Genomic DNA, 17,256 nt, shown 5'->3' with positions numbered 1-17,256 from the left:
TTGGCCTTGGCACCCAGGGGTGTGGCGCTGTGGATTGAACCAGGCCTTTGTGCTGTGGTTAAGCAGCGAGCCCCCACCAACTGAGCTGCATAGCCAGATTTCTGTTTCATTGTTTTTAACATTTGGGTTTTTTGTTTGTTTTTGGTTTGTTTTTTTTAAAATATTTATTTATTATGTATACAACAATATATGCCTGCAAGCCAGAAGAGGGCACCAGACCTCATTACAGATGGTTGCTGGGAATTGAACTCAGGACCTTTGGAATAGCAAGCAATGCTCTTAACCACTGAGCCATCTCTCCAGCCCTGCTTTTTGTTTTTGAGACAATAGACTGGCCTCGAACTCTGAGATCTGCCTGCCTCTGATTCTGCTGGGATTTGGATTTTCTGTTTCTGTTTTTACTTTTTTTTTTTGAGACAGGGTTTCTCTGTGTAACAGTCCTAGCTGTCTTGGAAATTGCTCTGTAAACCAGGCTGGCCTCAAACTCAGAGAGATCTGACTGCCTCTGCCTCCTGAGTGCTGAGATTAAATGTGTGTGCTGGGATTTTGGTATTTTTTTTAAAGACCCTGCAAAGAGGTTGGCCAGCTCCTTCCATTGCTTTTTTCTTACTGAGTTGAAGGTTCTTTTTGTTAAAGATACTAAGATATTCTCATGTAAATGTTAGAAATATTTTATTCATCTTATTAATGCCTTTTTTTTTTTTTTTTTTGAGTCTGGTCTCATTTTGTAGACCAGGCTGGCCTGGACTTCGCAGAGATCTGCCTGCCTTTGCGTCCCAAATTGGAATTTGCTGGAATTCAAGGTATGCACCACCACGCCCAGCCTTGTTTGTTTTTAAGACTGGGTCTCATTTTGTAGCCCAGGATGTCCTGTAATTTACTGTGTAGGGTAGGCTGACCTCAAGCTCAAAGCAATCTTCCTGCCTCTGCCTCCTGGGTAATGATGGGAATTACAGGCAGAAACCATCCCTCCCAATATCATTAGCGCATTTTAGTGTTTTGTGATAGCTTACGTAGAAACGTCTTGTATTAAGACAGACCTATTGCTCTTTTTAAAGTTATTATGTTTATTTGTGTGTGTCCATGCACGTCTGGCATGGTGTTTGTACAAATAAAGTTCTGACAAAGAAAAACAAACCAACAAACAAAAGGGCCAGCAAGATGGCTCGGTGGAGAAAGGTGCTTGCCGCTGAGCCTAAAGACCCGAGTTCTGAGTTCAGTCCCCCACATGGTGGGAGGACGGAACCAACTCACAGACATGTCCTCTGACCTCCAAACACACATGCACACATGCACACACTCATTTTTTTTTTTGTTTTTAATGGCTCAGCAGTTAAAAGCACTTACTGCTCCTGCAGAGGGCCAGAGTTCTGTGTTAACTGAACTGCAACTCTTTTATGATTCTAGGTTAAAAAACATCTGAGTCTAGCCAGGTGCTGGTGGCACACGCCTTTAGTCCCAGCACTTGGGAGGCAGTGCTGTGAATTTGAGGCCAGGACAGCCAGGACTATTACACAGAGAAACCTTGTTTCAAAAAAATAGAAAACAAAAATCCTAAATTTAGATGCTAAATCCAGACAGTGGCTTGGCTTACCTTTCCTTTTCTTTCCTTCTTCCTTTGTGAAAATAGGAGCTGGGGCCCAGGAGTCAAGGCCAGTCTGGACTGCACAGTGAGATTCCATTGGAAACAAGGATGCTGATCAGCCAGCTGTGGTGGAATCCAGCTGTGGTGGCACAGGCCCCTAATCCCAGCGCTCAGAAGGCAGAGGCAGGAGGATCTCTGTGAGTTTGAGGCCAGCCTGGTCTACAGAACAAGTTCCAGAACAGGCTCCAAAACTACACAGAGAAACCTTGTATCAACAACCCCCCTCCCCGTGGGCCCGCAAAAAAAAAAAAAAAAATGCTGCTAGAGCTCAGCTGGGGATGTCCTGGTCCAGCAGGCAGCCAGCACTGCACAAACCAGGTTCATGCCTGTCATCCTTGGCTACATAGTGATTTCCAGGCCAACCTAGGCTATATGAGGACCCTCTGAAAAAAAAAAACAAACAATCAAATAACAGCAACAAAAAAACAAACAAGAAATTCCCTAGTTGTGAGAAGTACAGAGTTCTTTCATCTTTTTCTGGCTACTTAATACTTTTGTTGGTACTGGGAATATTTTCTATGACATCACCAATTTTAACCTAAAATTAACACACCGGGCCGTCAGTGGGATTCAAAGCACAGTGGGTGTACAAACTTGGCTGGCCTACTGTAGCAGTCCCCTGCCCCCAGCAGGTCTCCAGCCCAAGCTGCGTCCCCAGCACCTGGCTCCAACCCACCTCTGCTGAGGACCGTTTGGTACTTTCCATCCGTTTGATTGTAACTGTCAGAGTCCCTTGTAGCCCTATCCCAGGCCACCTTCTCCTTTGCTCTCTGCACCTCTGTGGGGGCGGGGAGTAGCTGTCCAGGGCAGACCCCCAAGCTCTAGGCAACCCCTTTGGGGTAAGCACCTTGAAGGTCATGGATGCAGGCCATGTGCTGGGGCCCCTGAAGACCTGAGGCATCATTCTACCCAAGCACTAGGCCCCCCTGTGGATGCGGCTCACCCTGATCACCTCTTCTAAGTTTAGCAGTCCCAGACCACCTGCAGGTGTGGACTGTCACGAAAACCCCCACATGTGACGGAAAGTCCAAAATTCTACAGGAGTCTTTCTGTTGATGTCCCACAAGAGGCTGGGGGACGCCTGGCTGCAGCAGTCAGTGTTCAGCCAATGGTGGGGGCTTCTGGGACAGCTTCAGGCTTTTTATAAAAATGTAAAGTGCAGACTTCGGTCTATGATGTGGTTTTTAGTTCTTCTTTGTCCATTGCGTTTGGCAGAGGAATCCCCATCTGAGAAGCCCCCACAGAGGGAGACGCCCCTAGTTAGGGAGAAACCCCTAGGCTGCAGGCATGACATTAGGAGGATGGTAAATCCTGCAAAGCAAGGGACTGGCGGAGCCACATGAGTGTCAACACCTGATCCTGTACGCGCACCGCCTCCGGTGTCGCAGGTGCTTAACGGGCATATTCTGGAGCTTGCAGACTCAGAAGCTCCATCGGTGCCCTTGGTCCTCTTGAGATCCTGGCAAGGTGTGAGCAGGGTGCATGGGACTGGGGCGTGTGTCTACTCCACCTCTGTGCTCTTGAGGCCCTGGCAAGGTGTGAGCAAAGTGCAAGGTACTGGGCCTGTGTCCACTCCACCACATCAGTGAGGTCAGTGAGGAGTCTCTCTGTTCTGGACAGCAGAAGTCACGTTTGGTGCTGTGCTGACAGGCACTGGGGGGTGATGTTTCTGCAGTAAATACATACCTACAGGACACAATAGGAGAGGCCAGCGAGCAGCAGCCTCCTTCAGGGCTGAGGGACAGGTGGAGCCTCTCAGGGACACAAGCCTATCTTGGCATCACCCAAGGCTTCCTTCACAGTACCTGTGGGAGGCACAGTGCTGGTGTCATTGGCTCCAGGGCCAATTCCAAAGGCGCTATGGCTATGGCTTGGAGCCTGGTGACAATGAGAGGGTCCTGCTTTAGGACATTCTGTCACAGCCTTTAGGACATTCCCCACCTCTGCCTATTTTTTTTCTTTTTCTTTTCTTTTCTTTTTTTTTTTTTTTGGTTTTTCGAGACAGGGTTTTTCTGTAGCTTTGGAGCCTGTCCTGGAACTAGCTCTTGTAGTCCAGGCTGGCCTCAAACTCACAGAGATCCGTCTGCCTCTGCCTCCCCAGTGCTGGGATTAAAGGCATGCGCCACCACCACCCAGCAACATTCTCCACTTCTCCCTACCTTGGTATACACACACACCCTGGCCTTGAGGTGACTGGTCCTTCTCTGTTTCCCCAGCACTTGGGTCTCATGCTGACTGTCTCACCCACTGTCAGCACTGATACCACACACACATACATAACACACACTTGTTAGAGGGCAATCTCAGCACATGCAGAACTCCCAGAGGGGCCTGAGGTAGGAGGTAAGAGGACCCAGCAGAGACCAGGGCCAGAACTAGCCGCCCATGGTTTTCTGCCCGGACCTCCCTGGTGGTCATGATGTGAGGATGCTGGGTGACACTGCTCACTGAATCAGTCACCTCTGCAGCCTCCGTTCTCCTCCCACTGTACCACATAGCCCCAGCCCAGGCCTGTGCCGCATCCCTGGGCTGTGCTAACCGGTCGTAGCACTTGCTTCCATTCAGCTATCAACGCTCACAGTGGCCGGGACCCCAGCACAAATCTGGCCACATCAGTTTGCTCCAAAAGCTTGCCACATCCCAGGCCTCTTCCAGCTGTAGTTCTCAACTTGCCGGGGCCACCATTTCCACTCATATCCCACCTCCACATCCCTTCCCATCTGTCTCCTGGACACCTCCCTGATTTTCTGGGAGCTCCTGCCCTACAGGTTACATACCCCTGGTCTCTGTCATGAGTCCTGAGAATGTTACTTGAACTGGACTCTGATGGGGGGAACAAGACAGGAACTTGCATGGTCCAGGGGCATTTGTCAAGGGTTCTCTGCCTTCTTGTCCTTTGCTCTTTCTGGTTCAATGTGCCGGTCACCTCTGAGCTCAGAGACATGCCACGTGTTGTTTCCATCCACTGGCACATGGGATGGGTATCTCCTCTGTCCTACTGGAATCTTTCATTCTGTTCCTCCAGCCCCGGGTCTGGAACAGCTAAGGGGTTCCCAGCCAGGTCCACTGTCCAGCCCTTTGCAGAGGTTTTTTATTGTGGCTACTCTCAGCTGTGCCAGCACATCCCAGCAGCTAGGATGTGGCTAGAAGCACTGTTTGGCCTTGTGTCCAGTGTCACCTCCCTCCCCCAGTTATCTTATGTGTATGAGTGTCTTGCTTGCAATGCCAGTAGAAGCCAAAAGAGGGCATTGGAACTTCTGGAACTGGAGTTATGAACAGGGTGTGAGCCATCATGTGTGTACTGAGAACCAAACTCGGGTCCTCTGTAAGTGAAACAAGTGCTCTTAAGTCCTGAGCCATCTCTCCAGGCCCCTTCTTTTTTAATTCATTGCATTTGTGTGCGTGTGTGCGCATGTGCTTGCATATGTTCATGTGTATGGAGCTAGAGGTAAGCATAGGCTATTTTCCTCAGTTACTCTCCATCTAAGTTTTTGAGGCAAGTTCTCTTGTGGAACCTGGGGTTTATCCACTCAGCTAAGTTATCTGGGCAGTGAGCACTAGCTACCAAGGCTCCTGTTTCTGCCTCCCTAGCAATGGAATAACTCAGGTCCTCAAGTTTGCCAGGTAGACAAATTGTCCACTGAGCCATCTTCCCAGCCAGTCCTGTTTTTTACCCATAAACAGGACCCTTTGTAGGGAGACTGTAGGTGAAACCTTGTTTCCTCTACCTGAGTCTTGAGCTTTTCCCGTAGCCCAGACAGCTACCCTGGATTCCATAGGAAATGAATACCAGTTCTGTAGGGACTCCTGAACCCAGCGGTAGGACAGTCTCTGTCCCCAGCCTGCAGAAACCGGGCCCTGATTGGCTCCAGGGGTGAACAGCAGCCTCTGCTCTTTTCTGGTTGAAAGTATTACAGAGCGGTGAAGCAAGCCAAGCGTCGCCTTTCCCCAGCTGGGGAGTAGGTATATATATACTCACAGGTGCCTCCTGGAATAGTACCAGGACACCCGAGGTACGCAAGAGCGCACGTGCCAGAAGGGGGCGCTGACACGCAGTCCGCGTCAAAACGATGGCGGGCGGGGATGGGACACTGCGCCGCCTGCTGAGACTGCACCGCACCGAGATCGCGGTGGCGGTAGACAACGCGTTTCCGCTGCTGCACGCTCTGGCTGACCACGATGTGGTTCCAGAGGACAAGTTCCAGGTGGGCTCCTGCACCCCCGCCCCCGCCGCGTCTCTCTGTCTCCCCACTCCCCTTCCCACAACCTAGATCCTTCTCAACCTCTGCCAACATCCATACTATATCCCCTCCCCTACACACACCAGCTGAGGGATGGCTTCAGCCCCCCTCACGAGACCTGTTCAGAACAAGTTTCAGGTGAGACCCCCTAACCTCACATCCTGTGCACCCGGACTCCCCAGAACCCAGGGATTGGAAGGAATAGGCAGGCCTCCCTTCCAAAAGAGGCTGCAGGGACTGGAGGAAGAGTGTGCATGGGTAGCCTGATACTGTCACTTCAGGAGACACTCCGGCTGAAGGAGAAGGAAGGCTGCCCACAGGCCTTCCATGCCCTGCTGTCCTGGCTCCTGACCCAGGATAGTGGGGCCATCCTGGACTTCTGGAGGGTTCTCTTTAAGGACTACAATCTGGAACGGTACAGCCGCCTGCACACCATCCTGGACGGCTTCCCAAAAGGTGGGCCTGTGCTGACGATGGTGCCTGCCATCTAAGCCTATGGGGTAGCATGGAGACTACGGGTGTACGTTTTACGTGCTTTCAGGGAGTCGCTAGAACTGGTACAGATCCTAAGAGGCAAAGGGCAAAGGCCTGACTCACCTTCCTCAAGAGTGTCCTGTCCTAGAGCCCGCCCTGAGGAAAAGGTTCTAAGACAGGGACCCTTGTTCCTGCTGCAGATGTGGACCTAAATCAGCCCCGGAAGGGGAGGAAGCCCCTTGCTGGTCCCAAGGTCTCCGTACTGCCACCCAGACCCCCCACCAAGAGAAAGGCGCTAGAGGAACCTCGGGGAACCCCACCAGCAACCCTGACCCCAAAGAGCTCCTCCAGCCCAGGTACTCAGGGAGAGGAGCTAGCCAGGGTTGCAGGGCCCTCTCTTCTGTCCCACTGATGCTGCCCTGGGCCAGCCTGCTAGAGCCGCAGTCACCTCTGAGCACTGGAGGAGGCTCACAAATCTCGCAGCTTCTTCCTGCTCTGCAGACTGAGTTCCTGGGTAGTGAGGCAGGCAGATGGTTTTGATTTCGTCTCCTCCGCTGAAAAAGGAAACAGCCTCTATGGCTTAAGGGAGTTAGGGAACCCTTGATCTGACCCTTCCAGGTGCTTTCCCCATCTCACTTGAGACCCTGGATCCACCAGCACCACCCCAGCCCAGAAAAAGAGGATACCTCCAGGCTGTCTCCACCTCCCCTTCACAGGCTCCCACCCGAAGACCAAGCCCCCTAAGAAGCCAGAGGGCAACTTGGAGTCACAGCGCCTCCCGCTGGGGAACGGTGAGTAAGGCCAAGAGAGCGAGGGGCTGAGGATGGAGGTTGGCCGAGATCTGATCCCATATTGGCCTCAGCTGGCTGGCCAAGCCAGAGAAAGGCGGGGATTCCTTGGGTGCACACCACTCCTTGGGTCAGCCCACACACATTGTCCTTGGTGTCTCCCCCCAAATCTCTGCTCATTTTAGTTTTCCCAACCTTCCAGCCAGTCCAGAAACAGCCATGACAAAACTATTCCTGTCCCACAGCTAGGCCCGACCTCGTTACCATCAACCCCACACAGAGCCCACAGATCACATAGACCCGTGCTTCCTGGTCCTCACCCCCCACACCAGTTGGCCTAGGAACCCTGTGTCCTGGCACAACTCAGGTCCCACATCGTGAGATACTAATCTATCATTGTGCTCAACTCTGTGAACACTGTGGTCCCACAGGCCTTGCTTATGCACGCACGTGTGCATCCACGTGTGTCATACCTTCCCCAGGAATTCAGGCTATGTCAACTTCCGTCCAGAGAGCTGTGACTGTGTCCTCTGGGGATGTCCCAGGAACCCGAGGGGCCGTGGAAGGAATCCTCATCCAGCAGGTGTTTGAGGCAGGTAAATTCATGGAGAGCTGCCATTCCGCCAATAGCTTTGGGGTACTGGCCTTAGGATGTGGCTGCTTGTCTGTAGTTATGATCTCATAAAAGGAGACAGTGGTCATAGGCTAAGGCTGGTACCCCAAAGTTATTGGCGGAATGAACTCCCACAACAGGGAGCAGGCTGCCAGGGAGACCCAGGTGCTCAGGAGGTGGCTGTAGAGCAACAGCAGCCGGCGGAGGGTGAGGACAAGGCAGCCAGTGTGCCCACATGAAGTTCTGCTGGCTTTGGAGTGCAGGCCACGCTGCTGAAGTCCCCTGCACAGGGAGGCCTTCTGTCAGGCACATTGAGGCACAGAATGCTCACCCCCTCATCGGTGGGTGCTGCTGAGTCATAGGTGACATCCTCAGATAGTTCCTCCACGTGCTCCAATTCTTTCAAGTGCTCACATTGCCCACTGAGGACAGCTCGTCATGTCCTTGCTTCAGACACGTATTCCAGGCCCCTTAGTGTCTATCCAGACTCTTTCCACAATTGCCTACCTACTGGGCAGGCTAGCAGGTCACCTTATACGGACACGCATGTCATCTGGACAGGACAGAGCTGGGGACAGAGTCACTCACCATTGCAGTTACTGCTCCACAGCATCTCCTCTGTCCCGGACACCGGACTTGGATGCTATGGACAGCCAGGATAGCCTGGGAGCTGATGCCGGCCTTGGTCTGTCCCCATCAGACCAGCCCCAAGAACCTTGTCTAACTATCCTGGGGCTATTATAACAAAAACAGATTCCAAAGTCAATGTGTGGGTGGCCAGGGACTGATCCCACTGGGGGTTTTAGAGGGTCCCTTCCCTGTCTTTAGCTCCTATGCTGTTGTGATACTCGCTTCTGAGCTATGGCTAAGCCTCTCCAGTCTGACTGTGTGTCTCTCTGCTTTCATCTTTCCTTGTTAGAACATTGGATTTAGGGTCTAATATGACATCATTTTAACCAACTATATCTCCAAAGCTGCTGTTTCAAATAGGGCCCTATTCTGAGCTTGTGAGTGAACACTATTTATCTTACTAAATTCCAACAGCAAATCCCTCGCTAGACCCAGAACCCAGGCCTCAGACTTGGCTGTGGTTAGGAGGTGGGGAGGAATGGCAGGCTTCAGGTTCTGCTAGACCCCTAGTGTGAGTTTAGGCTGTTTGCCACTCCTCCCAGGAGGCTCCAAGAAGTGTATCCAAGTTGGGGGCGAGTTTTACACTCCAAGCAAGTTTGAAGACCCCAGTGGCAACGCAAAGAACAAGACCCGTGGTGGCAGCCTAAAGCCGGTGGTCCGAGCCAAGGGAACCCAGGCCACTATCCCTGTAAGCATTACCCAACATGTCTATCTTTGGGGAGCTAAACCTTGGATAGCCTCCCCTCCCCCACAAAATAGCCAGGAGTTCTTCCTGGGGGTTGGGAGTTGCTTCCCAGAGGCATCTAGTCCTGGTGACCACATGGATCTTCCCTTGCCCTGGCTACCTCACTATGATCCTGCATCTCCCATAGGGTAGAGATGAGCAGAGAATAGGCCAGCAGTGTGGGGTCCCTGCCCTTCCAGCCCTTCCCAGTGAGCCCCAGGTTCACCAGGTAAGCCCCAAGAACAGGGGAGCCTGACTTCCCCACCAGTGTTCAACTAGATCTTCCGTCCCTTGTCCTGGGCATTTGGCTGCCTGGAACACAGAATCTTGAGTTCCTATCCATGAGGGGCTCCTCCTTCCCTCCTCCCTCTTCCCCTTCCTTCCCCCTGTGCTCTTTCTTGGAAGTGTTCTTTCTGAGGATTCACACTGGGAAATTGCAAATTAGTCAGAGCAAGTGAGCTCAAATCACACATTCAGCAGGGCAGTGGGGCACACCTGTAAATCCCAGCGCTCAGGAGGTAGAGGCAGGTGAATCTCTGAGTCTGAGGCCAGCCTGGTCTACAAAATGAGTTCCAGGACAGCCAGGACTAACTATACAGAGAAACCCTGTCTCATATACAAAGCAAACAAACAAACAAACAAAAACTAGATATATTTTAAAAATACATCACTTACTCTACAATTTCTATTTATTTATTTGGTTTTTCGAGACAGGGTTTCTCTGTAGCTTTGGACCCTGTCCTGGAACTAGCTCTTGTAGACCAGGCTGGCCTCGAACTCACAGAGATCCGCCTGTCTCTGCCTCCCCAGTGCTGGGATTAAAGGCGTGCGCCACCACCCAGCCATACGTTAACTCTAGACAACACAGAGCGTCTTAGCTGGGGTTGGGGTAGAGAATGCTACTAAAGCTAGAGCAGGAGGGCTCCCTGGGGGCATCGGCCTCACTCTGTCCCCCCCAGCATCACTGGCTGTGCCGGCCATCATCAAGTAAAAGTTCCATCACCTTAGAGCCAGGCACTCTGCTGGTCCTGGACATCAGAGGTTGAAGAGTCCAGTTTGGTCCTGCTCCACAAAAGTACCTTGATTGTTGGGAGCCTGTGGAAGCATTTTCATGACCGTGATGGTCACTGGGCAGGGCCAGCATAGCCTGGCATCTGGAAGCTTCTTGAGGAGATAGTATCCTGACTCACAATTTCCTCTTTCCTGACAAAAGCATAAGATGGGGGGATGGGGAAGTGACAGGAGGGACCCAGGGCTGACGGGAAACCCCACAGGTCCATCCACCTGCTGTCCTGTTAGGTAGGTGAGATCCACCTAGGGACTGCCCGGTACCCAGCATGCCTTGCTGAGAGGGACACGCCCTAGGTCTGTTCAAAAACAAGTACTGTAAAGATGATGGGCAGCACAGAGGTCAAGCAGGGACCAGCAAGCGAGCAGGGAGGGAATCTGGGAGGAGGTCTCTGAGGCGGGCACCGTGCTCCCTTCTGGGTCTGTGTGGCCCCTCTTGCCTGGTCAGAAGAACGAGGACGAATGTGCCGTGTGCCACGATGGAGGTGAGCTCATCTGCTGTGATGGCTGTCCCCGGGCCTTCCACCTGGCTTGCCTGTGCCCACCTCTGCAGGAGATCCCCAGGTGAGCAGAGCGCCCCATCAAGGCTTGCTGCTTGTGCGCTGGCCACCCTGATCCATCGCTGGCCTTACCTCCTGACCTTGAAGAAGCCTAGCAGCCCCCAGCCCCACAGATGGATAGTCAGGGTCCTTCAGTAAGAGCTGTGCTGCAGGGCACCGGCTATGGGCATGGTAGGACTTTTCTACCTTGCCACCTTCCTCCCCTCCCTGCCTCATGGCTCACTCAGGCCAACGGGCCTAAAGGCAACCATAGCACGATGCCCCATGGCAAAGGTGCCCATATTACACTTTTCACCCTAGGTTCTTAGCCCAAATTCCCTTGGGCACAGGCCTTTTCCCAAGGCCCCCCGTAAATCTCCCCAGTAAAATTGGGGGGACACAGAAGCCACAAAGCCACACTCTCCACCCCATCACTGACTGCACAGGCCTTTGTTCTGGGGAGTGCAGTAGTCTGTGGGGGTCTAGCCTTGGCTCTGCCCTTGTTTCTCCTTGCCTCTCTGGTCCCCTTCCACCAGAGCCCTTCCCCTCCTGTCCTTGCTGCTCCTCCCCCATCCCTGAGGGAACATGGGTGCTCTGAGGATGAAAACAGTGTAGCTGAGGGGCAGCCTACAATTGTCGGCCTACAGGTGCAGCCCTGAGGGTTGCTGAGCATGGGGAATTCTTAAGGATTAAGAGAGACAGTCTAGGGACACTGACTCTGGCCAGGACCACCCTCCAGGAGTCAAAAACCCACATCCTACTGTTCCCTTGTGGTAACCGACTTACCATTCCTGGGTTTGGTTTCCCATCTGTGAATGAGCATGGTGACATGGGGGTCCTCGAGCCATCCCCGCCATGCAGTTCTGGGGAGGGGGGAATAAGTCTATATTCTCTGCCTTGTCCTGCATGCCTGTGACTGGTGGCCTCATGCATAGCGGCCTCTGGAGGTGCTCCTGCTGCCTCCAGGGCAGAGTCCAGAAGAGCCTGTCCCAGCCTGAGGAGTCCAGGCCCCTGGAGCCACCTGCAGAGACCCCGGTATGCCCATACTGGGTCGCCCCCTCTACAATTCTACCTCCTGGCTTTTCCTGTGGGTTCTGCTTACTCCTGCTGCTGTGCCCTGCTCTATTCCAGCCTGAGCAACCTTTCTGGTGAATCCACTGCTGGGTTGAGGGCCCTCAGGAGCTTGTCCTCACAAAGGCCCCATTCCTCCTGCTCTGTGGGCCTGACACAGGGTACCACCCTAACCACTCCTAAAAGTCTCCAAAAGCCTGGGTAGCTTTCTGTCGTGTTACACCCCACATCCTGTTAGAAACCCAGTTTGCTCTGCCAGGTCCTGAGGCCCCTGTCACCCATGTCTAACATGACAAGGATGGAAGCATTTGCTGAGAGACATGGAGCTATGCACCCAGCCCTTCTTTTCTTTTCTTTTTAAAATTTATTTTATTTGCATCAAGCTTATACATGCATGTATGTCTGTGTGAGGGTGTACAGACAATTGTGAGCTGCAATGTGGATGCCGGGAATCAAACCCAGGTCCTTCTCTTAACTGCTGAGCCAGATCTCCAGCCCACCCCAAGCCTTTCCAACCTCAAACCCACCACAACAGCCCAGTCCTGACTCCCAGGTGGTGCTGAGTGCTGACCCTTGAATTCCAGATCCTCCTGGGACTGAGGCCAGCTTCAGAGGGGACCAGGAGCCTGTCCAGGGAGCACCTGGCCAGCTCAGATGCTGCCATCACATACGTGAACCTGCTGGCCCCACCTTCTGCAGCCCCCCTGCCTCTGCTGGAGTCTTCAGCACTACGCCCTCTGCTGAGTGCTGGGACTGAGGGGCAGCAGGTGAATGAGGGGGGCCCCTGGGGCTTGGGTGCTGTCTTCTGGGAGCTCTGGACCTACAGGGCTAGTAGATCTCTAGGGGATAGGAATTAGGGCATTCCAGGGGTCAGGGGAGGACTCTGCCAGGAGAAACATGTTTGACAAAGGAAAGGGGGTAATACCAGGAGCCACAGGGGCTGTGAGGAGATCACCTAGAGGGACTCCTGCATAGCTCTCAGCCCTGCCACTCAACCCAGATGTTCCAGAAATCCAGCTGGGCCTTCTAGATGGCACAGCAGGTTAAATGGCTTGCTGCCAAGCCTGAGGATCTGAGTGGGAACCACAGGACTCACATGGTGGAAGGAGAGACACGCTCTGATCTCCACGTGCACACCCACAAATAGATAGTGAATTAATTAGTAGAGAAGGAAGAGAGGGAGGGAGGGAGGGAAGAAGAGAAAGAGAGAGAGAGAGGGAGGGAGGGAGGGAGGGAGGGGGGGAGGAAGGAAGAAAGAAAGGAAGAAAGGAAGAAAAGAAATGCCTAGCTTGGTTATCTGGACAATACATTTCCATCCTCACCCCCACCCCAACACATACACTTGTGTAGTGTCTGTCCTACTGCGTGTACTATGCCTGTAGTACAGCGCCTGTACTACGAGACAGTCCGTGAGTCTCTGGCAAGGGCCTGGAGATTTAAACACACAAACATGCAGAGACAGACAGAAACATGGGTCATCCTTGAAACAAGGATGCCACCTTTATTGTATTCAGGGGCAACTCTGGCCACGCTCCAGTTCTCAGGATCTTTCAGCTGCAAGCCACCAGAAACCACTCCCCTGCCATCAGGGTCTCATGCTCAGAGCAGAGGAAAACAAGTTGTTTACAGGAAATGCAGGGTCTGGTGGACGTTGTCAAAGGCTGAACCCCTTTGTCAGTCTCAGAATCCCCCAAGCCCTGCCCACTTCCAGCAGTCACATTCCCTACAACAAGCTCCTCTGGAGTTGGATGGACAGCTGGTGGGACCAGGGCTGGATAGATGACCCTGGCATGGAAGTCGCTTTCTGCTAGGGTCACCGCTGCCTTCTCAGAACGCCAAGGCATAAGAACTTACAGTCCCGCTCACACGAGGTTTCCGGTTTGACCCAGGTTGGTGGGGGTATTTGGTGAGCATGACACAGACCTTGAGTTGTGGTCCACGTTGCTCTACCACGCTCTCTGCAGGGTCCCGCGCCAGGTGCACGGTGCGGTGTGTGCGGGGACGGTGCAGACACGCTGCGGTGCGCGCACTGTGCAGCAGCCTTCCACTGGCGCTGCCACTTCCCGATGGCCACAGCCCGACCAGGGTGAGTGAGGGGGCGTGGGCGGGATAGTAGCCAACATCCCCCTCACTCCAAAGATTCTTGGGCCCAAACAAACTTTCCCCACTCCTCTAGGACGAACCCCCGCTGCAAATCCTGCTCTTCAGACCCGACGACTCCCACGCCAGGAGAGGCAGCACCCACTTCTGCACGCCCAGCTCCTGGACTTGCCAAGGTCAGTGTGCGGCCAGTTGCGGTGGGATCCTATAGCGTGGGGGAGAATTCAAATCCAAACCCACTAACCTTGTGTCCCATTGCTTTTTTGTTATTTGTTTTGTTTTTGTCTTTTCGAAGCAGGGTATCACTACAGATCTCTGGCTGTCTTGGAACTCACTATATAGACCAGGCTTGCCTCCCCCCCGCCGGCGTCCCCCTCTCTAATAAGACTAGTGTTGGGATCAAAGGTGTGCATCACCACACCCAGCTTTCCATTACTTCCAGACAGGGTTTCTCTGTGTAGCAGCCCTGGCTGTCCTAGAACTCACTCTGTAGCCCAAGTTGATTGCAAATTTACAGAGATCCACCTGTCTCTGCCTCCTGAGTGCTGGAATTAAAGGCGTGCATCACCATCACCCTGCCAAACCCCATTAATTTTATAAAACGTGTTTCTACAGACAATATTTTGATAAGTTGAATCTATTTAAAAGGGAAAGACTGGGTGTGGGTGGGGCAGAACTTTAACCCCAAGCACCCAGGAGTAAGTTCGAGTCCAGCCCCTGGCATACATAGTGAGTTCCAGGTCAGCCAGGACTACACAGTGAAACCTTTTTTTTGTTTGTTTGTTTGTTCAAGATAGAGTTTCTCTGTGAAGCTTTGGTGCCTGTCCTGGAACTAACTAGCTCTTGTAAACCAGGCTGGCCTTGAACTCACACAGGTCTGCCTGCCTCTGCCTCCAGAGATTTTTAATTTAATCCAGTGCTGGGATTAAATGCATGTGCTACCACCGCCCAGCTGTGAAGCACTTTTTAAACAAAACTCAACAAAGCTAAATAAGTAAATAAAAAACAAGCAAGTGGAGGTCCAAGAGCATTGGAAATACCAAACTCTTATGATTCATAACAGTAGCAAAGTTACAGTTATGAAGTAGCAAGGAAAGTAATTTTATGGTTGGGGTCACCACAAATGAGGAACTGTGTTAAACGGCCGCAGCATTAGGAAGGTCGAGAACCACTGCTCTAGAATCTAGACACGAGCAGAGAAGACGGACGAGTGGAAGTCACTTCTAGAACCAGAAAGAGGATTGGGCAGTTGGGCCCTTCCACTGGCTTCGCTGCGAGGGCCTGAGAGGAGCTGTGTCACTATGGCCAGGGGCACAGGTCTGAGTACAGCTCATGTGACCAATGAGAGTTGGGCACAGGCAAAGACAGACACTGGCTGGGTCTTGGCCACTGAGCCTCTCTTGGGGGGCCTTGGCTGAAAAGAAACAGTCCCCCTCTTTTTCCCTGAAGGCCACAGGCGGTATATAGGACAGGTCGATTGCCCCCACCCTGTCTGTACTGCCAGCCTGAGGATCTCAGGGTCAGTTTGCTCTGTGGTGGGGCACAGGCTGCTGCTTCTGCAAGCTGGAGTCCTGTTTCCGGACCCCCGGCTGCTGCTAGGTTGACTCTTAACTCTTTGGTTTTAGGTAGGGGACGACTCTGCTGGTCATGAGCCTGTTCTGCAAAGGGACGATCTGGAGTCCCTCCTGAATGAGGTAATGTGTCACCTGGCCTGGGCTGAGCTCTCAGCTTCTTTGTTGCCTCAAGTCAGGCAGCACTCAGCTGCCCCGCCCCCACAGCTGCTCTTCCCAGAACAGAGCATCATTGCTTCCATGCAGGAGCCCCAGGGTGCAGAGCCCTGTGGGAGATAAGCTGTCTTCCTCCTACCTGTAGCCTCCCTCCTCCTTCCAAGAGCCCTGCACCTGAGAGTCCTATTGTACTCAGGCCCTCAGAACCAGGAGGGCTTAAGCCCTTGAGTCCTGAGGGAGAGCTGCTGTGATCTTCAGGGACAGCTCTCTTACCCCTCCCAACTCAGGTTTCTGTGCCTTAAGATAGACAGGTCAGGCTAGGTGTGGTGGCCCAGGTCTTTGATTCACAGCACTTGGAAGGCAGATGTGGGAAGATTGTGAGGCGGATGCTTATCTGGGCTACATGATGAAATCCTATCTCAAAGACCAGAGGGGCTAGAGAAATGGCTCCTCGGTTAAGAGTGTGTGCTGCTCTTGCAGAGGACCAAGTCTGGTTCCCAGCAGCCATATCAGATGGCTTATAGCTGCTTATAATCCAGAGGATCTGGTGCCTCTGGCCTCCTTAGGCACCTGTGCATACACACATGCACACATTTAGAAACAGAAGGAATTAATTTTTTTCTAAAAAACTGAAAGGAGAGGGGGAAGTAGGATTACTGAGAAGATAGAACTTTTCAGGACTCCCTCTACTGTAAGGGCACAAGCTCCCTTGTCATTCCCACATCCTAGGGGGGTCCACTTGCCCTCCTCAATGTCCACTGGCACTTTGGGAGGCTCAGCTGGCCTTGAGGCAGGGGTATGTCCTATGCAGTGGGCCATGCACAGGCAGATCCATGGAAGTGCAAGAGAGAGATGGGTGACCCGGCATGGTTGGGCATTTGAAAAAATGGGGACCTCCCTGCCATGACTTCCTAGTCCTGATAGGATACTCGACTCCTGAGCAGAGAGGAAGGACCTAGCAAAGAAAGCCACAAGGGACAGCCTGATGGCCAAGCCCAGGGATTACATATTGCTCTAGAAAACACTAGATGAAAGTCCTCCTTTTACTGGCATGTCCTATGGGACCTGAGGTCTCAGTCCCCCACCTTGAATTAGAGCGTCAGAGTGGGTGACACCCTCATGTCAGGATGGTCACAATTCCATTGGTATGGCAGAGTGGGCACCAGCTCCGAGGAGGTCCAGCCGTCTGGACTTCTATGCCACTCTCTTCCAGCACTCCTTCGATGGCATTCTTCAGTGGGCCATCCAGAGCATGTCACGCCCGCTGGCTGAGACACCGCCTTTCTCCTCCTGACCCCAGATGGCCCGGGAGGGTGGAGAGCATAGCACCGGGCCCCCATCCGAAGGCACCTGGTGAGGCAGAGTGGCCTTATGCCTGCAGCCACTCTGTTCTGAGAGGACATGCTCTGTCAGCCCGGCGGCTGGATTGGTTAGGACCAAAGGCTGGCGGGTTCCAGCTGTCATTACTCAGCTTGCAGATGGTCCTGGTCCTTGTGGGGAGACAAGACTGTCCTGTGTCCTGAAATTAAAGTCACTTCTATGGGCTTTGAGGTGCTCTGTGTTGGGTGTTTGTTTTGGGGTATCCATACTCCTGGGGTTTGGCACCGTGCCAGGGTGGAAGGAGTTGGCTGTTACA

At 52.9% G+C, this 17,256-nt stretch overlaps 1 protein-coding gene across 8 annotated transcripts; it reads left to right on the top strand.

The window, feature by feature from the left end:
- The first annotated feature begins 5,715 nt into the window (after positions 1-5,715).
- On the top strand, positions 5,716-16,914 carry Aire (autoimmune regulator). 8 transcript variants are annotated; one of them, XM_038343112.1, is made up of 14 exons: positions 5,716-5,850; positions 6,168-6,342; positions 6,561-6,716; positions 7,077-7,151; positions 7,631-7,744; positions 8,934-9,067; positions 9,264-9,344; positions 10,635-10,747; positions 11,658-11,757; positions 12,378-12,560; positions 13,758-13,879; positions 13,970-14,069; positions 15,519-15,587; positions 16,834-16,914. In XM_038343112.1, the coding sequence occupies exons 1-14, from the start codon at positions 5,716-5,718 to the stop codon at positions 16,912-16,914; spliced, it is 1,638 nt and encodes a 545-aa protein (XP_038199040.1). The 8 variants fall into 8 exon arrangements, with proteins under 8 accessions (XP_038199040.1, XP_038199039.1, XP_038199038.1 ...); XM_038343111.1 differs by having other exon boundaries at positions 10,632-10,747; XM_038343110.1 differs by having other exon boundaries at positions 8,934-9,079.
- The last annotated feature ends 342 nt before the right edge of the window (positions 16,915-17,256 follow it).

The sequence above is a fragment of the Arvicola amphibius genome, chromosome 9, assembly GCF_903992535.2.
Source record: "Arvicola amphibius chromosome 9, mArvAmp1.2, whole genome shotgun sequence".
Lineage (NCBI taxonomy): Eukaryota > Metazoa > Chordata > Mammalia > Rodentia > Cricetidae > Arvicola > Arvicola amphibius.
Note: the sequence above shows the minus strand (reverse complement) of the source record. Positions and strands in the feature narration are given on the sequence as shown.